The 24585-nt window shown below is 31.7% G+C and overlaps 1 protein-coding gene across 1 annotated transcript; it reads right to left on the bottom strand.

Moving 5' to 3' along the window:
• Positions 1–8659: 8659 nt before the first annotated feature.
• LOC149417235 (uncharacterized) lies at positions 8660–20236 on the bottom strand. The gene is made up of 2 exons (XM_089640172.1): positions 20170–20236; positions 8660–9122 (listed from the first exon to the last, which is right to left on the bottom strand). The coding sequence occupies exon 2, from the start codon at positions 9105–9107 to the stop codon at positions 8775–8777; it is 333 nt and encodes a 110-aa protein (XP_089496298.1). The 5' UTR covers positions 9108–9122; positions 20170–20236; the 3' UTR covers positions 8660–8774.
• Between the last annotated feature and the right edge of the window lie 4349 nt (positions 20237–24585).

Below are 24585 nucleotides of genomic sequence, written 5' to 3'. Positions count from 1 at the left end.
TTTCAAGAACGTTTAACTAATTCTAAGAATAATAATATAGAAATATATTTATATATTTAGAATCGATATTTTTTGATCTACATGAACATATTTTTTATAAGTCAAAATATTTTTTACTCAACTTCCTTATTGTCAAGTATATAGAGACAGGTGTGGGTAGAAAAGGAAGTAGTGTGGGGGGGGGTTGAGGGGAGGGGTGAGAGGTGGAAAGGGGAGGTGCTTAGAAGATCAAAGACAAAAAATTACAATGGAAATATGTTTAAGACAGGGTTATTCACAAAATTTGAATTTTTTATTCATTTGAGATGTCTAATCAGGAATAATTATTCGGAATTTGCTAACCATCTAATTGAATTCAACCATTCATTTGACATAAATACTGGTTTTAAAATTTTACACACTAATGTTAGTGGTTTTCAGTTAGACCTTTTAGAAATATTAGAAATTAGGAAAAATGTCAATAGAAATTTAAATATTATTAATAATCAAACTAATTTTGTGAATAACCCTGTCTTAAACATATTTCCATTGTAATTTTTTGTCTTTGATCTTCTAAGCACCTCCCCTTTCCACCTCTCACCCCTCCCCTCAACCCACCCCCCCACGCTACTTCCTTTTCTACCCACACCTGTCTCTATATACTAGACAATTTAGTTTTTAGTACATTAATTGTCCTGATGAAGAGAACATCGTTCTCGAAACATGTTGACTTTATATAAAAAATAAAGATTATCGTGGTAAAAACAAAGTGTTTTAATTATTTTATTAATAAATATTCGTTTAATAAATAATTTATAATAATAATAGTACAAAAACGATACTTAATGTACTATGTAAGTAGTAGCGGAACAATATTTAGTAACATTGTTGATGTAATTAGAATAAATATAAAATGTTTATTGCCAAGCATGATAGTGATTAGCAAACCTTTACAATGACAGATTGGGTATTATACAGAACATTGCTTAACATTAGTATAATAATAAACAAGAACTGTTCGTTGTAAAGCAAATTTGTAATCAATAAACATTTATTATGCCCGATTGGGTATTTTATGTAACATAGAAAAATTTGTACAAAGATAAAGTGGGCGTGTAAGAAAAAATAAATTTTGTAGATCGGTTAGAAATATTCTAATTTATTGATTTTTAGTTTAGTCACTGAGTGGTGGCGGTAAACATCGATTGAAGTATAATTATTACCTAGTCTGTGTAGCCTTTGAATGGGAAATTTTTTCTAAATAATAATTAGCAGACTTTGGAACATTATAGAGAGCAGTCTGCCTTGTCTTACACGTGGATACACGCAAAGTAATTAGTAAACTAAAAAATAAGGTTCGTTAAATCCATGGCGTCTCATCTGCCATTCGCTATTTTGAAAATCAAACTAAATCAATCTCTTTGCGCCTTGATGATAAGTCGGTCAAGTTTAGTCCATTGAAAAGGTGTAATAATTTATTATTTATTTATTACAAAATAATAAGTTATAATGTATTATTCCCAGTGAGCTTACAAAACTCATTTGGTGGAAGACAACTTAGATTAAAGACAAAACAACACAGATGCATAAGTCGGTCAAGTTTAGTCCATTGAAAAGGTGTAATAATTTATTATTTATTTATTACAAAATAATAAGTTATAATGTATTATTCCCAGTGAGCTTACAAAACTCATTTCGTGGAAGACAACTTAGATTAAAGACAAAACAACACAGATACATTAAAAAAAATAATCGCAGAAGTTATTTTGGAGTTCCAAAGAAAGAATGTGTCAGTCATTAATAAAACTGCTGAGGAAATAGCTTTTAAAAGCTTTTGCCAAAGTTTGTTTGTTTGTTGCTGGAAGTTTTAGATTACTAGGTAATGCGTTATATTGCTTATGTGCAACTTATTGTAAGGAGTTAATTCTAAATTTAGTCGTGGAAGTAGATAACGATACGTTTATTTGATTTTGTGATAGTGTGTTGTGCTGGTGTATGTCGGAATTAAAGACTGGTTTAGTGTTGGTGTGTGAGGAGTGTTGAATTATTTGTAGAATGGCAGTTGTGATGTTATACTTTGGCAGAATCGTAAAAGGAAGTATTTGTGTCAGTGAGTATATATCTTTGACTTGTGTATCCCATGGCAGATTATATATATTCTGTACGGCTCTATTTTGAATAACTTGTATTTCGGAACCTTTTTTTTGTAATGGTGCCCCAGATACTAACTAGATAACTCAGGTGGGAGTGGATCATAGCATAATATGTGGCACGCAGTAGGGATGTGGGGAATTAAGATCTTCGACTGAAATTATTAATTTATAATAAATAAATCTTAGAAATTTATGCTATACTCTCTCTTGATTTTAAGTTGGTGAATCACATCTATAGCTATTTAGGAATAGTTCATCTCGGGTGCAGCACTCTTGTAACCTCGCAAGATTTAATTGTAACCCCGTCATAAAGAGAAACCAATATTTTTAATAAACACATACTTTGATTTACATTTATGTATTATTGTATTATCTCAAAATATAATGGTTTGTTGCAGATTTGAAAACTTATAACACAATTAATGAATTTAAATACACTCAGCCTTTACGACGTTAAAAACAATTAATGATGGTAATTAACATTTAAATACATTATTCCGGGTAATTTTCATTAATTTAAAATATATAAAGAAGCAGTTGTAAACATTCTATTAAATACTACAAGATTGTAATTAATAATTCATTATGTAATTAAGTAAGCAGTACATTAATCATTGAAGTAATAAGTGTTAATAATGTAGTAGTTAATAAGGCAAAAGTCAAACAACTAAACAACCATAGACACGAGCAACCACATGTCTATGGAAACAACACAAACGAATAGTTTAAAAAGTCCGAACAATTACCTGTATAAGAACAAATTGTTAAGGAAAACACCAATTTTGACGGCCTATGTGGTCTAGAGGTAAGGTTCTCTACTATCAAGCTGGAGTTCGCGAAATTTTTATTTGATTAGTTTGTGTAATTTTACAAAATAATAACTTAAAATAATATTATATAGTATATTTGCGGCACGTTCCAGAGTGGAAGATATTCTCAGTGTCGCCCTGGTATTAGACCACCATGTAGAGTTAAAACGTTGCTTGAAATGGCTTTGGTCGTGTTTGGTGACCAGATTTGAATAGCTAGGTGCTTTCCCAACTTCCCCTTCCCATGTCTTTTCCCTTCTCACTACCTTAAGCCTCACAACATACCCCAATTGGGGATGCCATAATCTCACTGGCTCTAGGCCATCTCTCTCTTATCCGGTTTCACATTAAAAAAAATCCATACCTGCACATTTTTAAGTACGCACATTTTTTTGGTTTTTGGTTGTTGTTTTGAAACATTTAATGTATCATTTTGTTATGTTGTTATTTATGAAATCTGCGGAGCGGCTAAATTAATTTAAAGGAAGGGATGTGTATAATCAAATGTATACAAATCAGTTGTCATTCTAACTGTTCAGAAATCGTCCGGTCGGAGGGTTTTGGAATATCTAGTATTAAATCATTTTCCAATAATGGTTTGTTAATTCCAAGTTAAATAACGAGCTAACTACATAATTAAATAAATAACCAATTATCAAGTCGTTTCGCCGCAGGGATGGCAGAGAGGTTTGAGCGACACACAACTCTGTCTTCTTGGCACGTACTCCTTCGTGTTTATTATTATGACGCTTGAGAAAACTCGAATCAAGTATTTTATTCAATATTGTGCTTTTTTTTTCAGCATCAGTGGAGTTCTATAAAGTGTTGCATTTCCGAAATTACTGCCTTTTCATTTTCTAGGTTACATAGGTATTAAGTAGCCTTACAAATTATGTATTGAAAAATGTTCGTAAATGCATAAACAAAGTACTTAAAATATAACCAAAACAAAAAAGGGTTTTATAAGCAATAACTTATAACTTTGGTTTACATATTTTCTTTTAGCATTTTATTAACATTGTACGATTATATTATTCCCAAGCATTTGCTTACATATTATTTGATATTCAAGGTGAGATAAAACGGATGTTGTTTTCCTTTTAAAGATTTTCCAACAAAAGTTCTTACTATTTTAGAAAAATAAATTACGTACAAATAAAATTAAAAAAACACAGGTGAGTAAAGGGAACGCGACTATCCCAAAGGGACTATGTCATCTTTGGGGATGTTGAGTGCGGAGTATTTTTGAGGAAAGGAAGGAGTGACACTGGTTAAGATAGGGGCTATACGGAGGGACCTATCAATGTGGGTCATGAAGATTCCCATTTGTATGAGGGGGGAAACACAGAGGCCGCAAAATCGTTCCGCAGCTGAGCTTTTGAACTCAAAAACGAGTCGTAGAAGCGACCCGTTGTCATGTGACAAATATCAACCGTTTGATGTGTTTCCCGACTATGCATTGGTGCCAAAGGTACCGATAGAATAGGGACAGCATATCTACCTGTGACGCCTGTGCTCTAAAGATTGTGATCCGTTTGTTAAGATATGAGAATCTATCAAACGGACCACCCGTTTCTGTACAGAGTCAAGGGTTTTTTTCAGGTATTTTGGGGCTCCAAATCAATGAATAAATAAAATACCTCCATTTAGTACTCCAAACTATAAATATAACTACGTTTAAATAAAATAGAATACTAAAATCAACATCAAGCAAGTTGTAGAGTAAATTTTAAAGTTACGATATTTTAATATAATATTGCTATGAAGAAGAAACATATAAGAAATATATATGATAGATTATATAGTTTGGCAGGCGGTTATGGGTACCGCCACCCCGGGAACCATTCATTTTATAACCAACACCCCTGACATAGGTCACCCCAAGTGGCAAGCTAGGATGGGTGACTTAACAGGGGTGCCCGGGTTCATGGGGTGAGATTTGTCTGTGATGTGTCTGTCCAACAACTGCATGGCAGGTCGGATCGGGAGAGACTGGTTGATGGAGACATTTTGACCTCTCCAATAAGACTCTCTTGGAACATCGCCATGCACCGCAGTGGGAGGGATGGATGCATACGTCCGTCACTTTTGGACTCACTAACCCCCAGATCCATACCCACCCCTTGTACCTTGTTCCTTCCCAGAACTTCCCATCCTTTCTTTTCTAAAAACACAATCCCTGAAGGGGATTATTTTCCTAAGGGCATCCCGTAAAATAGAAAAAATAAATTACATACATTAACAGGTTATACATATAATAATAAATTATACATCTATAATATGAAGTTGTCATATTTGTTAGTTGTTATTCTTTACTTACTTCAAGCTCCGTCTAAAATTTCGATCAATTATTGTTAGGGAATATTTTATATCCATTAAATTAAGTCCATAATGATAACAATGGTTTTACCGCGAGGTTTTGGTCCAATTTTTCTGTTTTGATTCACGCCAAAGATTAAAATACAATGGTATTGTGTTGCCATAAGTAATTTATTCATGTAAACACATTCTAGTTTACTATTGTTAGTATGAATGTGGTTATTTTGTATGAATCCTTCACCATCGATTTAAATCTCTTTCCTATTAAAATAATCGAATTAAATAATAATAATTCTTAACGTAGGTATTATTGAATGTATTTATCGTTATTTAATAATGATCACCATCGTGTATAATGGGAACATTTGAATGATACAAATAATGGTAGTTTTTACAATGTAACTTTGTTGGTTCTTTTTTTTCATTATTATTTTATTAATTGTTTTTGTCTTTAATTCGTATTGGTTGTTTAGCTCGGGTTCAAATAATTGCTAATAACAAAAATGAAAATAGTTGCCTCTCTCTGAAAAAATAGTCAATTTACCAATTCTGATATCTGGAAATATGTGTTTGAAAAATAATCTTGCTGTATAAAATCGGTTAGAGGGTTTTAGGGGTGAGTTAATTTACTACTTATTCATTCGATAAGTAAGAATCTTGCAAAACCGTTTTTTTCGTACAAACAGGATTTTTATGTAATAATAATAAAGATTTACTGTCTGCTTTTCTTAGTAACATATTGAGATAATGATATCCTCACTGGGATTTCCCGTGCTGAGGATTTCATTTACATATTATAATTTGATTATAAGAAATTAATATTACAACAAAGTTACATATGAATTTAATTATGAACATATACCATGTAGTATATATATACATATATATATATATATATATTTTTTTTTTATAATTTTAAAATAAGTAAGATAGTGTTTTTTGGTATAGTTCAGTTGATTCTGTTTTAGTCTGTGTTTGATCTCAGTAAATTTTCAATTTCAAATATCCCTATATTAAGTATCCAGCTTTTTATTTGAGATTTAAATGTTATAATGTTGAGGTTTTTGAGTGAGAGTGGTATTTTATTGTAGAGTTTAATACTATAATATAAGAAGCTTTTTTGCCCAAAAGTTGTATTAGTAGTTATTTGTTGGATAAGTTTTTGACCATGAGATCTAGTGTTTCTATTGTACGCGTTTGTTGTTATTTCTTGGGTTTTGTACTTATGAATGTAAATGAGTATAGTTTTAGAATATAGTTGTTTAATTGACATGATGTTAAGATTGGTGAAGATTTCGTCAGTGCTAGTTCTTACAGGAACTTTCAGTATAATTTTTATTATGGCTTTTTGAGTTTTAATTAGTGGATTTAGTATATTTTTATTTGCACTGCCCCATCCAATAATACCGTATTCTAACAGTGATTGGCAGAGAGCCATGTAAATTTTGATTAAGTCTTTTTTAATGAGCACATTCCTGATAGTTTTGAAAAAATAACTTAGTTTTTTAATTTTATTATCTAAATAGCTAATGTGATTGGTCCATTTTAAATTTCCCCTCAATTTTTATACCCAGATACGTTATATGGTCAACGTTTTCTAATGAGGGACCATTGCAATGCTCATTTAAGTGATGCGGGCTATGAATTTTCAAGTTGAGGTTTTCATGAGAGTTTTTTGTATTCTTTATTTTGAAAGTGATGAATTTGGTTTTATTAGCATTTAGTGTAAGTGAATCGTAGTCTAGCCATTTTTTAATCCTATTTCCTGTCCTATTATTCCCATGTGCATCACTGTTGTAAGGAAATTAAAAATATTATTATTATTTTCCAAATTCTCATTCGTAACTTATTGAGATCGACATTGATTGAGCACCTAACAAGTGTTAACTAAATTCCTCGAAAACGCAAAAATCTTGAACTTACCGCCAAAAATCATAAAAGAGAAGTGAAGTTGAAATAATTTTATTTTAAGTCATTTTTACTCCTTTTTTTGTTAGTATGTAGTTCATTTAATATTGTGAAATATTAACTAATTTGACTGAGTTCTGCAAAAAGTTTTAAATCCAGAGACGCCCGAAAATCCTGACTAAAATAATCTATTGGCTTTGGTCTAGAAGAAACAAAATTAGTGTAAGTATGTAAATGGTAGGCACACCAGCGATTTCAAAAATATACTAAAGCAAACAGTTCCTTTTGACGTGATCTATTTTCCTTTCAAAGGTTTGGGTCGAGTGCAATCCATATATGAAATGGTTCCATGATAACTCAACACAGTGAAAATTCAACACACTTTTAAAAAGTGAAATAAAGTCATTAGAAGAAATTTTCTAAATGCTAGTGAAAACCTTACCAAAATCAGTGGCGTAGTTTACAAAAACTAAACGCACAAACAGACAGACGCGATCAGCGACTTTATTTTATACTGTTTAGAGATTAGTATTTTTAGAGATCTGGTCACATTTTTCGTATTTCTGTTAAAAAAACGGGACTGCGGGTCTTTAACGAATGAATTGACAGGTTTTCTAACAAACTGTCGGTAAAACACGAATATGTTATGGGGATGTAGGAACGGTTCCATGATAACTCAACACAGTGACAATTCAACACACTTTTAAAAAGTGAAATAAAGTCATTAGAAACGATGTTTTTTTTTTTAACCTAACCTACTTAACCCAGTTAATAAAGTTTTTGTTTCGTCACTTTCCATGACTTTGTATAACTTTTTAAATATGTGATGAATTATCATTGTGATGATTTATCCTGTTACCATCTGAAATACAACAAAATTGACTTTTTTTTTGTAACGTAGAACAAATCTAGAACCTTTTACAGTAATGAATTATATCTCGTTAAACTAACAGTTCTTATTTGTGCTGTGTCTTTACGCTGGTAATTCAAAACCGAATGTTCACACTAAAGCTGGTAGATTGTTTTTATGACTCTCAAGTAAGATAATAATAATAAACTGTCATCAATAATCACTATTTCTTTTAAAAGATTCAAATCAATTAGGTTATAAAAAGATTACCACAGTGGAAACAAAAAGCTTTTAGTTTGTTGTGCCACCTTAAGAATAATGATACACAAGAACAATAATTGATTTTAGAATTATTATCAAGCTATTTATGGCAGAGTTTTTTTGTAATAAATTAAGTTATTTTTAAACGATTTATAGTAACCGTTTATTTTGGGAAATCGGAACGATTTCGGTTTTTTGATTAAGAAACAGAAATGCCTACCTCTAGTGCAAATGGGATAGAAATAGTGTTTTGTGAACACCTCACTAGGAAAACCTCTGCTGTAATGAGTGGTGGCATACTTTTGAAATAGTGTTATTCTGGCGTCACAAGTAGAAACACAGCACCATTCCAGAGAAAGGTTCAAAATCAAACAAGGATCAATATTTACAAAATACTTTATTAATAATTGAAATCCTTGTGGAAGAACCTATTTCGAAGAGTTTTAGTACAAAAGGGTAAAAACAATAATCGGTAAATTTAATAGATATGTTTGTTTAGAAGACAGAGTGTTCAGGCAGAATGAAGAAATAGCACTTGGCGAAGTCCCAAGCTGTATCCAAGGTGACTTCTCCAACTTGTTTCTCGCACTTGTCCAATGTGTCTGAGACCTTCTGTTTCTCTGCTCCAGTGACGCTTGCCGTGGACAGTTCCTTCTTGAACTTGCCGTTTTCATCCATCACAGTCTTCTTGGTGAGGCACTTGACGTAGTCCCTGACTGTCAAGTCGTTGGAGGACCAGTCTTTCTTTCTCAGCTTTTCGACCTCATCTGAGTTGACCTTGGTTTCATCTGCACAATCCTTGGAGAGCTTGGCGATGTGTGCATTCATTTCGTCGGACAAACCCTGCAAGGAGGAAAATACACATAGTTATATAAGATTTTTTTATAACATGCCTTCGCCTGTAAAAATTGTTTTTTTACCATAGTACATCCATTTTTAATAATAGATGTATGCAATCTTTTGTTTGTTTTACTTCTCCCCAGGGACTGGAGTCAACCGCACTAATCACTTAGCCAAATCCTGATTCCTACCCATTTATTTCGAATATTAACATCTGTAAAGGTCATCCAATTTCAGAGATTGCATACATATCCGAGTGTGTATGCGTGATTGCCGCCAAAAGTTGATAGAATGTATTGTCATTTCGTTAACTAAACATTCTTTACATGTATACCTTTTTTAGAAATTACCATGTTTATTTTCCCAACAAACAATTGAATTTTTTAACTTAAAAGCTCGCTTACAACATTGGAATTTGGAAAAAAAGTATTATTATCTTTTTTACTGCAAATATCATGAAGCCCCCAAAGTTAGCGCCCTTTTCCCCCGTACACCCTGTACAATAAAGTTTCCATATTTACATAATATCATAACTTGGCTTGTTACTAAAATAATTTTAATTTTTGAAACTTTTTTTCAGTTACTAAAATGGATGGTTTGTAAAAATTTGATGTTTTTTTAAATTGTTAAAATTATTTTTAAACACTCCGAAGCTAAAAATTATCTTATTTCTTTAATTAAAATGACCGTTCAAATTCTACACAATGAGTAATAAATCATACTGGCATTTGTCTTTCCCCCTACATTGATTCCCGTCCATTTGATTTAATCCGACCATCTTACAGCCCTTTTCTAATTCCGCCTTACAACTGAGCTAAACCGATGGTTAAAATATATCTTCTGTCTACATAGTGTACTGACATGGATGCTCTTGTAGGGTGTCGCCTAAAAATATAACTTTTCCATTGATAATTAAGTAGGTACTTAGATCATATTGTAAAATCCGATAACTATCTGCTTAATGACTTAATTGCTCTTTAAAAAACGATTATTTTTAATTTTTATTACGATGATAATTATTTTTATGAGTTGGCATATTTACTTGTGGACTCTACGACTTAAATAATACAGACTGAAAGTTGTTAGAGAAGCATAGAATGTATGCATGAGGGTATCCAAATATACAATCTCCTTCCCGATAGCCTGAAATCGGAGACTTCGAATAAATAAATTTAAAAAACTACTGTTTAAGGCGATGCACTACGTCGTGTAATATTTTTAATCGAGCCGCTATCAATAACATACCTTACGTAGATGGCGATAAGGCTTAAATTCCCTGCTTCACACCATCCACCTTTTTTGATTTATGCAAGAAAAAAACATGGCCAAAAAGTGCCTTTTATTTTTTTTTGTGGATGTTCAGGCACAAATATTTAAATGTTTATCGATCATTTTATAAATAACTTAATTTGCCACATTATAAAATGAAATCATAATCGAAAATGGGTTCGTAAGTAGGAGATTTTGAACTTTAAAGCAGTTTTCATAAGCCTATACATAATTTTTTCTGGGCTTGTAAAAAGACTTATTTAAAAAATACTCGATTATTTCAAAGGCCAGGATGTATTCTACTTGCAGTATAAAGCATCTGAATCATTTCTAGGCGACCAAATTTTCAAACCAAAAACATAGGATTTTAAATTACTAGTAGTGCATCGCCTTAATTTTAAGTTAAGTGAACAATATTATAATCACCTCTAATGCAGAATATTTTTATATGTATAATTCTTCTACTATCGAAAATGATTTTTTTTTATTTTATTTTTTATTTTTTTTTATTTGGTACATTATTTTGTTACAATTTATGTTTTCCAGTAATGTAGGCCTCACTGGGTGGCTTGCCCGTGCTGAGGCCTTCATTTTATAATATGAAAATCTTATCTACATATTACATTTAAAGAGAAGATAGTAAATTTGAAAAGAAAATAATAAATTTAAAATTAAAAATTAAAATACATAATAATACATTTAAAATTAAAAAAATAATACAATGAAAATAATCTTGTGTGTTTGTGAGTGATGTGTGTTTATGTTGGTTTTGTGTGTTACGTGTAGGTTTTATTTTTATTTTATGCTATGACATTTTGGTAATATTGTCTTTTTTGTTGTTTAATCCATTTTGTAATTTTGTGTGTGAATTTATTTTTATTTTCCTCAATTTTAATTTCAATTTTTAGACTGTTGAAAGCTTTTATAGCATGGTATTGGTAGTGTCTTTGTCCAAATGTTGAATTTACTGTTGGAGTTTTAATGTTTTCTTTGTACGCTTGTCTAACTGGTCTGTTAGTGTTATTTTGTGTATGTTGAAATTTATTTTTTTTGTTAAAAATGTAGTTTAGTAGTGTTTTAACGTATAATTGGCGTATATCTAGTACGTCACAATTATATTATATAGCTGTATTGTGTATTTAGAAAGTGAGATAGTTATATATAAATATCTGTATTATGTAGTTAGAAAGTGAAATAAATATATGAAAATATCTGTATTATGTAGTTAGAAAATGAAATAGTTTTATATAAATATAACTATTTCACTTTCTAACTACATAATACAGCTTTTAAACCTGAACTTTTTAATATTAAATTTTAATTATTTTTTTTGGTAAACTAATGTTTAAGACAAGATTTTTTTGCATTGCACAAGGGGTAACAATTATTTTTGTGCTATGCATAAAAACCTTTGTGCTATGCATAAAAAATCTTGTCTTAAACATTAGTTTACAAAAAAAATATAATAATATTTGACAAGTTCAAGTATCTTCACCAAAAAATGTAGACAATTTGTCTCGACGCCATCTAGTGAGAGAGTTAGCACTTACAATGCCTTTCTCATATAAAATAAAGTTGGTTGTTTTCAGGTGAAAAAAATGTAATAAGCAGTAATTGTTGAATGAAACACTAGTATATATTGAATTATTTCGCGGATAAGAGATAAGCCGCCATAGCTCAGTGGTCAGAGCTGTCGACTGGAAATCGAAAGGACACGGGTTCATGTCCCGTTGGCGTCATGTATCTTTTATCAGGAGATTTTCCAATGTGGATGAGTGTTTCAGGCTAATAATTATTGCTTGTAAAAATAATTAAATTTTTATTGAACAACTTTTATTTGCAAGATGATAGTGTTATTTCTTAATTGAAATATGAGAACGACAAATATGACGTTTAATAAATAGGTCCCAATAGTCAAACGCTGTCTCGGCAAGACAAAAGATCCTGGGTTTGATTCCTAATTGTGATTGCAATCTTATTTATTTTCTGTGTCTTGTTCTGTTTCATGTTTCGTTTAGATTTGTTAGTATTATCTTCTTCTTCAATTTTTAATTTAAATTGATTTCCGTACCTGAACAGTTACGAAGGCAGCCACCACAAAGATCAGGAAGATATAAGGCTTCATCTTGTAGAGATAACTTAAGGGTAGCGGGGGTGGTTGACTGCGTTACACTTCGCCAAAGAAATCGGACTGATTTACCCTCGAGGTTTGCTAGTCTTTTATATTCGAAGCACAAATTGGTTTAGAAGTCAGAACAGGTAAAGATTTAATATGTTGTTGAATAATTGGTCCTCTTGTTTTTCTAAGTACTGCAGAGGTGGATAACGTTGGCACATGAAATGAATAATTTATTTGAATTATGAAAATTAAAGCGAAACCTCCTCCATCGATCTTAATGTAGAAATGTCCTAGTAGAAATCAAAATCAAAGTTTCCTCTCTCATATTAAGATTTGTAAGTAAGTACTTAAATCGTATATTTCACGAAACATTTAAAAACATATAAGGAAAAATACAATTTGTCTAATGAAACATCACTGTCTCAATGACAATTCTTTTGTCATACTTTCTTCAGGAAGGTAGGTACCATAATATTGAAAAAATGTGAATAATAATGTCTGAAAAATTATGAAGATTTCACATTTGAAAAAGGAATCTTTACTGAACCATTACGACCACCATATTGAAACGAAACGTATAAACATATTTATTGACATACGAAATGCAAAACGGTGGAGTTACAACAGAACTACGCTACGCTCAGTTAATAATTATATAAAATTATCCCCACATTACTTCTTCTAACATTCTTAGGAATGTTCTTAAAAAAATCTTGCTGTCGTATAACAGAAAACTACAATTATTTTTATGTTTAAATGTCCAAAAAAATGCATTTTAAAATTATTCATTAGGTATTTTTATTGTGTTCATTTCGCGGAACTCAATTATTTAATTTAAGCTTAGTTGTTTTATGCATTAGTTCCACACCTGTTTTCTGAGTAAAAAAATCCTTAGGGTCTCTTTTGATACGCTGTAGGAGGGTCTTTTTATGGAAAAGGAGGAGAGGAAGTTCTGCAAAGGAAAGAGGTATATGTGGTAGGTAGGAATATGGGGGCTATGTGTTCAGAATTGACGGACGTATGAATCCATCCTTCCCACTGACCTAGACAATCCTCACCCCATGAAAAAGGGAATCCCTGCTAAGTCACCAAACGTAGACAGGGATGTTGGTTATACAATAAATACATAATCGCCTTCCAAATTAATTAAGTTGTAAAACGAATTTAATAACATCAATATTTTAGCTAATATTTTAGTTTTTATTATTGAAACAGCTGTTTTGGCGTTCAAAGTCAAAACAAAAACTTGCCGAATTGATTTACTTTTTTTTTAAATTAATGATTGAAAACAGAACCGAATGAAATATTGAAGGAGGAGTGAAGGGGGATCGAAACAAGTATTTATTATGTTTTTTTACCATCTATATAAATAAAGTATTTATTATGTTTTTTTACCATCTATATAAATGAAGTATTTATTATGTTTTTTACCATCTATAAAAATAAAGTATTTATTATGTTTTTTTACCATCTACATAAATAAAGTATTTATTATGTTTTTTTACCATCTATATAAATAAAGTATTTATTATGTTTTTTTACCATCTATATAAATAAAGTTTTTATTATGTTTTTTTACCATCTATATAAATAAAGTATTTATTATGTTTTTTACCATCTATATAAATAAAATTCAATGTGTGTGCCCTATAGACTCCAAAAGTACTGGACCCACAGACATAGGAATTAATAGACGAGAAGATAATGGCGAGGGGTAAAATCAACTGTTGAAGAACGAAGGGCGTGAAGCTGACTGTGATTCGTCAATAAATCAATCTGACAGTAAATAGGCATCTCGCATTATAATATCACCATTTACTTCTTAAAAGTAAAATCTGCTTTTTAATGAATAGACATTTTTTACATGGGAGCGCAAATTACTCGCCACGTTATGAACAAATTTGCGAAGTCCAAATTCGGCAAAAAAAATCGGTTTTATTTTCAGAGTCGAATATTTCGTTTAAGTATTTAGTTAAGACACTTTTATAAATGTTCATAATTTACTTCCCAGCAACCAACCAGCTTTGTGTTTCGCGTCCAGACGTTTCTCGATGTGATAGTATATGTTTCTAAAACTGATCTATATTATACGATGTGAATATGCTTAAAATAAAGTAAAATAATGCTTATATATGGAATGTAATACGACAATTGGGTTTATTCTCTTTTTCACATCTATTTTTACAAGTTTTCATAGTACAAGTCAACATTTTGCCGTGTTATTTCGTAAAATGAACCGATGATGCCTCGACCATAGTTCGCACAAGAATGATGACGTCACGTTTTCAAATTTCACTTGAGGCCATACGCGAGCACAGCCGGCTCCAATGGAACCGGTATGGGGAGTGGCGATAATACGCTTTCAATCACTTAGGGCAGGTCTACTAATATTCATATGTCTATGGATTAAACGCATTATCTGTGCACTGCAATGAGATGGGAGTCGATGTAATGTAGTTTTTTTAATAGTTTAAACGTGTTATAGAGTAGTGGATGGTAGAAAAACTTGTGGACCCCCGAGGAAGACTTAAAACATTATCTTTGCACAGGAATGAGAAACGGAGTCGAAATAAATTCGATATAATCTAGTTTTACAGAAACAATATGGATATCTGCTTGAATTGAACGGTAGAAAAGTAGGAGACGCCCGAGGAAGACATTATTTCTGGAAAATGAGATGTAAGGGATGAACGAAGAAATTGTGTAAGGAGAATGCATGACCATGAGGTGAATGGTTGAGGAAGTCCGTAACACTCGAGGAAGACATGCCACGATCAAATAAATCAAAAAATGTGGCGTATGTGATAAACTGGGAAAAGGATGAAAGTATCTTAAAAATGCACTTAGATGTCAGGTACACTAGAATTGATAACCCTAAATAACACGTACACGTCAGCTAGTTGTTAATAAAAACTATTATGTCGAATATTTGTGCTTGTATATCTACTCGAGCGATTTTTGGCATATTATGCCAAGTTTGCAAACACGTTTTGAGCAATCGCTTGCCATAATGTGCCAAATTTATAGGACCTAAAGATATTCACTGGCTTTAAACCGCAGTAAGCAGTTACATATCTATGTTTCAATATCAATATTTTGAGGAACGGTGTTAATTAAATAATATGGTAAATGTATATATATGACACCAATCGCTCGAGTTGGCAAAGGTTGATTACAACTCTGTCAATGCGAAATTTCGCAATCAAAAACCCTAATCATCATTATTAATAACACCCCATAATAAGGACAATTATTATCGAAGAACATTAAACGATCTAATTTTCTTATATGACATGACAATTGGCTCTATTAGTTTATTACTTTTGCGTGTGACATCCACTTAGCGATCATAGAAAAACATTGTTTTAAGTGCTAGAACGTAGGGTTTTAAATGGCTACCGATTAATAGTCAATAAAAGAAATTGACAACAATTAGTCGACGCTGTTATTTTTTTTGTAATATCACCTTTTTCTTTTCTTTGGATCTTAATGTTATATGTGAAATATTTATTGTTTCTCTCATTTTTTTGTATCGAGTGTAAGATTGTTGAATGCATTTATTGCCTGGTATTTGTCTTTGTCCAAACTTTGTGCTTATCGACGGAGTTTTTGTAGTATTTTTTTGTGTGTATGCTCTTCAAACTCGTAATGTTAGTTTGAGGTTGCTAAAAAGTGGTTTTTCACTCTAGTACGTCAAACGTGTGGAATATTTGGTTGATGTGTCATTCTATATGTTTTGTGTAATACTTTTAAGACAGCTTTCCGTGCAATTTCAATACGTCCAATTGCTTGTTTGTTTTCCCCCTCCCCCAATCAATTCTCAATCGTATTCTCTTATAGATGAAAAGTGCAATTTATATTGTTTTAGTATAATTATGGTTTATTTGTGAAGTGTTTGTATACATCCGAGGTTATGATTTCCAGAAATTTGATTTGGTCAGTTTTTTCTGGGGTATGGCAATCGCAGATGTTGGCGTTTATACATTTGTGTAATTTCATTGTATATTTTAGACTAATGTTTGTGACCGCTGCAAGATGACCTGTTCCAAGATTAACAATATACGGTTACATTCAGAATACCCGTATATAATTTGAACAGAAGTAGTGTCTCATGCTCATTAATACCCATCATGCTAATTATTATAACAACAACTAATTTATTTCACATTACATTGTCAATGTTTCATTCTAAGATCTCAATATGATTTTAATTGAATTAATGATAATAGAAGTCGATGTCTGCTTTTATTGATAACTATTATTAGTGTTTTCTTTTTATCTCAATGAAAAGCAATTCATTTGTCTTAATTGCTTCAATCATATAATAAAATTTGATATGGGGAAGAACGCTAACTTCGTGAATATCCTTGATTGGATTAAAAACAGTAATTTCGGTTGTCTGTCTGTAACTCCGGCTCAATAAACTCTCCAACTCTTATTTGCTTTGAATTTTATTTGTCGTCATTTTTTAATTTTTAACCGTTTGTTTGGATAAATTCTGAAAAGTTACTAGATTTTTTTTTTACTCTTTTTCATAATAAAGAACTCCGAAAGTGGCTATATATATAATATATATATACAGATCAACACACGCTGAATCTGAATATATAAATTTTACTATACGTAGAATTTATCTGACTGAATCTGTTAATTCATAATATATAAATGGTCTAGAATATCTACATCAGATTTGCCAAATCATGAAGAACTCTCCGAATTGTGGGGAATTTCTAAGATTTTTCAAGAATAGGTTATTTTGCGGGGACAACCTTTTTGTGTGGAAAATGCGACAATGCTGGTTATGTCTCAATTATCCAACTATACTGTTACATTATATTTGTGAGAGCGTAGCACATTTCATTTTTTTTTTGGCGCAAATTATCAAAAAAGTATATTTTTATGGCATGAATATTCGAAAATAACTAGACAATAAAAATAAATGCTAATTTCAATAGAATTTTGTTTAATTTTGGAGGTAAAGGAACCTGTGGAGATTTTATGGGGAATTTCAACATCTCTTCAGCTGCTGTGGGTATTTTAGAACATATGAATTGGCAACCCTGGTTCAAATTAGAACCGAAGAAAATATTATTACATTTTTTTTTCGGAGCTAATTTTCAAAAAAAGTATATATTTATCTCATGAAAATCCGAAAATAACTAGACAGTAAAAATGCTAATTTCAATTAATTTTTGTTTCATTTTGGAGGTAAAGGAACCTATGGAGGTTTTATGGGGAATTTCTACATCTCTTCAGTGGGTATTTTAAAACATATGCATTGGCAACCCTGGTTCACATTAGAACCGATGAATGTTAATACATTTTTTTAAATACCGCTAAATTGTTTATAAGGAGCGGTTATGGGTGTATTTCTGCATTTTAATTTTTTACAATGCCATTGTTGACGAGATGCTAACATTTTACCTAATGTTGACTGGTGACTGGTGACTGGTGACTGGTGACTGGTGACTGGTGACTGGTGACTGGTGACTGGTGACTGGTGACTGGTGACTGGTGACTGGTGACTGGTGACTGGTGACTGGTGACTGGTGACTGGTGACTGGTGACTGGTGACTGGTGACTGGTGACTGGTGACGTCCATTTATTTTAGTTGTTTTATTTTTATTTTTATGTTAAATTCTAAAACCAACTGTAACAATAAAAATATACTGGTATTTTAGTAAGAAGGTCATTATTGATTCAATAACAAGTGAGTATCATACTATCATAAAAATCATATTATCATTTAAAAAAAATTTGTATTTATTTATTTATTTATTCAAAAAACAGTTTTTACATAAAAAAACATACTCTGCACATCTCACTAGGGAATTCCTGTATCAAGATGTGCAGCTTTACAATAATATCATTTAAAAAAATACATATATGTAAACTTAAAATAATAACAACATTAAATTTAAACCAAAAAAAGAAAAGTTTATGACACGGTCGTTTCGAGACCGGTAGACAAAAATAAACAAAATTTTAGTAACAAATGTATGAAAAAATAAAAACAAAAATGTCAACAAAAGAAGCATTAGTAAGTAAGTTGGCAACAATAATATTCTTCTGTTAACTAAAGTACAAGGTACCTGTGCTGGCTTATCAGACACAAGCATAGGGTAACCATACTAACAATTACAACATGGATAGTATGAATAATAAATTATAAGAAAAAATAAAATAAATCATATAGGAATGTATCATATAGGAATAATAATTTCTCGTGACTTTTCACGGGTTTGCTCTCATCATATAATCAAATACGTAATGGGGAAGGGCGTTAACTTATTTAACAGATACCATTGATTGTACGTCCTCAATAACTTCTAGTTTTATTTTTTTTACCTACCTTATAAACTATAATGTACATTTCTTAAGGAATAATATGATACCTGTCGATTTGTGTGTCCTGGAACGGGAAACTTTCCTAGTTGGACAGGCAAAGCTTCCTTATTTGTAATTTGTACTTTCTTTTGGATCTATCTATAAATAAATAAATACCTTATAAACTATAATAGCACTACTCCCCTATTCAAACGCGAAAAATCATTTCTCAAGTGAAGTTTTGTTAAAAATACTCATTTTTGCCATGAGCTTTGAGCTATTCTTTATTTTCAATCTATTGTATAATATATGTACAATTAAATAATATAAAAGTTAATTTTCAGAAACTTTCCCATTTCTTTAGGTGATGGCCACGCAAGAGTCGCAATCCTCTATTTAGGTGACGACCACACAAGAGTCGCAATCCTCTATTTAGGTGACGACCACACAAGAGTCGCAATCCTCTAGTTAGATCATGACCACACCAGAGTCACAATCCTCTAGTGAGGTGATGACCACACAAGAATCGCAATCCTCTAGTTAGGCCAAAGTTGATGGAAATTCGTAAGAACATGGCTCTTCAGAGCTGTTCACAATCACAATCACAATCACGTAATGATTATAGCAGAAAAAATTCCACCACACCTAATATATAATATGAAGTTGTCATATTTGTTACTTGTTATTCTTTACTTACTTTAAGTTCCGTCTAAAATTTCGATCAATTATTCTTATGGAATATTTTATATCCGTTAAATTCAGTCCATAATGATAACAATCGTTTTACCGCGAGGTTTTTTGTCCAATATTTCTGTTTTAATTCACGCCAAAGATTAAAAAAAACAATGGTATTGTATTGACTTAAGTAATTTATTCATTTTAAACACATTCAATAGTTTACTATTGTTAGTATTGTGAATGTGATTTCTTTGTATGAATCCTTCACCATCGATTTAAATCTGTTTCCTATTAACATACTTGAATTATTAACGTAGGTAGGTACTATTGGATGTATTTAGCGTTATTTAATAATGATCACCATCGTGTATAATGGGAAGATTCGAATGATGCAATTAATGCTTTTATTTTAAATCTTTATTTTTGGTTTAAATTTATCTTAATCTTTTTTCTTTTTATTTTATTATTTGGGAAAACCAACAGATTCTTTACATTCTTAAATAATCAACTTATAATACAAATAATATATAATGATAGGTTTTCACTTGAACGTAAAATTATAATAAAAAACTAAGGGACCAGTACCCGTGGGCAAAAAAATACAAAATATTAAATAAAATTAAAATAACATAGGATATAAAAACACAAATAAATTACCAAATATCAATTTTATCCTCACTCAACACCAATAATCACTAATATTCGTATACAACTATAACTAAACTGAACAAATGTTTATAAAATGAATCACATGCAACTGGACAGGGTTCATATCAACAATATGATAACTGGTAAGTTTTTAGATTCTCACGGCCAAAAGCATTTTTGTTGTTTGTTTTTGGGGTGTTATGCCGTGTTGCGCTAACTCCTTCTTTAGCCGACGTTTCGGACAGCGTTGCAGTGTCCATCATCAGGGCAGATCCGGTAGATCCGAAGATCACATCTTCGGATCACATCTTCGGATCTACCGGATCTGCCCTGATGATGGACACTGCAACGCTGTCCGAAACGTCGGCTAAAGAAGGAGTTAGCGCAACACGGCATAACACCCCAAAAACAAACAACAAAAATATGATAACTTGCAGTATGTTATTAATAATTATTTAATAACAGCTAAGGTATATTTTCAAATGTTCCTAAACTACACGAAAATATGTCAATACCATTAAAATTCTTACTGTACAGGGTTCATGCTCTGAATACAAAAGCGTTTTGTCTAAGAAAAAGTGATTTATCTCTAATTCTTTACCAACATTATGTATATTTTCTTTAAATGTATTATGAATATTTTTTGTATTGTGAAATTGAGGCCTCAGCACGGGTTAGCCACCCAGTGAGGCCAACATTACTAATTGTATATAACCAATATATTTGTAAGAAATGTAAAATATTGTACCGAATAAATAAATAAATTATGGTATTTTTTACCATCTAACTTTTCTGTTTTTTTTCTTATAAATGCGGTTGTTTTAAAATTATGAATATTGATTCAATTATTACAACTTTTAAGGTACTACGTAGTAAGGCAAAATCACGTGGTTTTGTTTTGAAAATTTGATCGCTCATATTAAAATGATCGAGTATTATTATTATAATATTTAACAATTTATAGACATTTATTCTTGAAGAGTTATATTTTATTTTATCTGCCCCGTGTCTGACACGATTGCCACATCTGCCACCCTCCCGCCACAGGCATTCTCCTTAATATAAATTAATAATAGATACACACTTCTTAAATATTTTTTATAATTCGCTACTGGTTTACGTTTGTTGGAAAAACCCATGGCTTGAATAAATAATAACTGCTTTTAAACACACTTATAATAAGCCATTTAATTTTATCCGCCTAAAAAACATTACATATTATTTTTTTTTTAAATATGGTTAACATAACAGGAGCACCCTGTGTATCACCTTGTTTCCATGTTTTCCAATTTTAACTCCTCCCAGTCTCCCCCCTCCAAATCTCTTCTTTCACTACCCTCACCTAAGAACATCTAATTATTTCTGTATTTGTATACATATTTCAGTTAGTTTTAAAAATGCCAGTGAATGACACGGACGTGTTGAATTATAAAAAATTAGCAATGAGGCAAGTGTAAATTGTAAAATAAAACTCATAAAAAAAATGGATCAAAATCATACAGCCAAACTAACAACTGACGGATAAAGGGGGTGACAAATTACGCTATAATTGCTCGCCATACAATCCCATACAGACCCGTAACACCTAAAAATATAATGTGCTATAAGTGTGGGCGTGACGACGATCTTCTAGCCAGGCTATATTTGAAAATTATTGTTCGGCACAATTTACGGAGTGCCGTAATTACGCGGCTGTCATCCGTCAAAGTTACAGCTCCCATACAAAGACATGATATTCCGCGGCAGTCCCCTAATTGATCAACATATAATACGTACATGCCACGCCCAATTTATGCCCGCATGTGTCTAAAGCTTAACATCTGCTTTGGAATAATGACCTACGTACTAGCCTTTATGACCTTTAGAAGGGTCACATCACAAATCCATAAATTTAATTATAGAAAAAAACCATTGATGTTCAATACTAGAAAAAAATATATTCCTGGGAATAGTTTTTATTTATTCGAAGATGCGGAATTAACCTTCTGTTGGTAATAAATGCATTAATGAATGGCATTGCCCTTGATAGATCTGCGTCTTATGTCGTAAATTACCTGGACATTGCAAAGTTCAAATAGCGAGTACGCTGGTAAATTGCGTTGCATAAAGATGATAATGTATTTTGTATAATATTTATATAAGCTCTTCCCACGAAAATAGAAAACAATTTACTAGAAAAAAAATCAACGATATCGTTTTGGCGGAAACACGTCGAATAGAATTTTGACAAATATTGAGCTGGGTTCTATGGTCAGGAAAAAAATAACTTTTTACATTTTAGCTGCTGCTATTGTTCCTACTGATTTTTATGTTTGACCCAGTGCAAGATTTATAGAAACCAAGTACATGTTAGGACTGCAATTTTGTTGAGCTGTTCCAAGCTAAAGTCCGCAGGTTAAAAATATGACGCCGATTGCGGAAATGCTGTCATGACAAGACGGTCGCCCTAGTGCTTATTTGTGCAAACCATCAATTAGCAAATTTTACAGTTAAGGGGGCTTTCTGTCTTTATTTCAATGAAACATTATATAAAAAGTGTTTAAGATGAAACTAAAATTAGTTTAAGTAATTCTTAGAAAAGTGACTAATTATCGTGTTGTTGTACTAGGTACTTTAGTACTAGGGCGACAAAGAGTCACCAGTGTGCACCTGGCCTCATTCGTTTTGCTTAGAATTTTGTATGAAATTGGATTCAACCATACATAATAGAAACAAGGGGGATGGACCATGGGCTATTATTATGAAATACTATACTACATTTTTTTTTTGGAGTTCTATAAATTAAACTTTATAACAATAAACTATACTACTTCAAATCGCATCTACACAAAACAAAAATTTTATTGACTCCTCCGCTTTGATAGTCCGTGCAGTTTGGTCATAGCTGTTATACTACTTGTATAATATTTATTGATTTTATTTCCTTTCTCATACATACATTTTACAGATGATCACGGTTTAAACAGAAAATATTTACTATATCAGTAGATTAGAGGAGAGTAAAATAACATGAAATCATTTTTTCGTAAGCGTTTAAGTACAGAATTGGTTGCAACAGTTTGTGGATTTTGCGATAACCGTTTAAAAAAACGCTTAACTAGGACTGCATTAAGCCCGCACGAAATAATTCCAGCCTTAAACAATGCCCGTAAACTAATGTAATGAAACGATTTTCATTAAACTTTTTCTCACTACATGGTTATCCGCCCGTCATCTATTGGCCGACTGTACACCATTTAAAGAAACGTTTCCATCCACCCGCGATTGACCGCCCGTAAACCGATGCAAAGAAACGCTTTTTTACTAACCGCTTTCTCGTTAAACGGTTACCCACTACCCACCCGCCCCCGATTGGCCGCCCGTAAACCGATGCAAAGAAACGTTTATTTATTTAACACTTACTCGTTAAATGGTTACCAGCCTGTAAACCGATGCAAACAAACGCTTGTTTGAACGCTTTCTCGTCAAACGCTTTGATATTAACGGTTTCGTCGCGACCGTTCACTGATAAAGGTAAGAATTATAATTAAATAGAAAGATTCTCACATTTTTTAAGTTTGGGAGATACTAGAATTTTCACGGTGATCGAGTTATAATTCAAATCATATAATAATGTTTTCACAGTTTTTCAGATTTTGACCATTAAACCGATTCATGTTATTCATTCATTAATTCAGTCATTCCGTAGATTTGTTCTATGACTCGTCTCAAGTAAGATAATAATAATAAACTTTCACCAATAATCATTATCTCTTTAAAAATAGTAAAGTCAGTTAGAAGATATAAAAAATTACTACAATGGAAACAAAAATCATTTAGGTTGTTTAGTACCACCTTAAGAATAATGGATACTCAAGAACAATAATTGATTTCAGAATTATTATTAATAAGTGGGATCATTCTGGAAGAATCATTTTTAATGTGTACCAATGTTTTTTTTCCACCCAGGAGGTTTTTTTTCCACCCTAAGGACAGGGGTGGGAAGGAATTTGGGGTCAGTGTTTTCGGGAGTGATGGACGTATGAATCCATCCCTCCCACTGCGGTACAAGGCGATGGGTCAAAATGGGTTTTCACCAAACACGACCGAAGCTATTTATGGCAGAGTTGTTTTGTAACGTATTGCGTTATTTACTTAAAAGGTTTCTGGTAACTGTTTAATTTGGAAAACTGGATCGCTTGTGGTTTTTTTTAAGGAAACCGAAACGCCTACCTCTAGCGTAAATAGGATAGTAGTAGTGTTTTGTGAACACCTCACTAGGAGAACCTGTTCTGTGGTGTTGGTATATTTTTGATACAGCTTTATTCTGCCGTCACAAGTAGAAACACAGTATCCTTGTAAAACATTACAGAGAAATGTTCAAAATCGAACAATGATCAATATTTGAAAAAACTTTATTATTAATCAAAATCCTTGTGTAAGAAC

Source organism: Hesperophylax consimilis, chromosome 15 (genome assembly GCF_061612785.1).
Source record: "Hesperophylax consimilis isolate HC1 chromosome 15, BYU_Hcon_1.0, whole genome shotgun sequence".
In the NCBI taxonomy this organism is placed as follows: Eukaryota; Metazoa; Arthropoda; class Insecta; order Trichoptera; family Limnephilidae; genus Hesperophylax; species Hesperophylax consimilis.
This window is presented reverse-complemented; position numbering and strand designations above follow the sequence as displayed.

What these genes read in the sequence shown, in the direction of transcription:
- LOC149417235 (XM_089640172.1), bottom strand. Translation starts at nt 9,107, where the DNA reads ATGAATGCACACATCGCCAAGCTCTCCAAGGATTGTGCAGATGAAACC.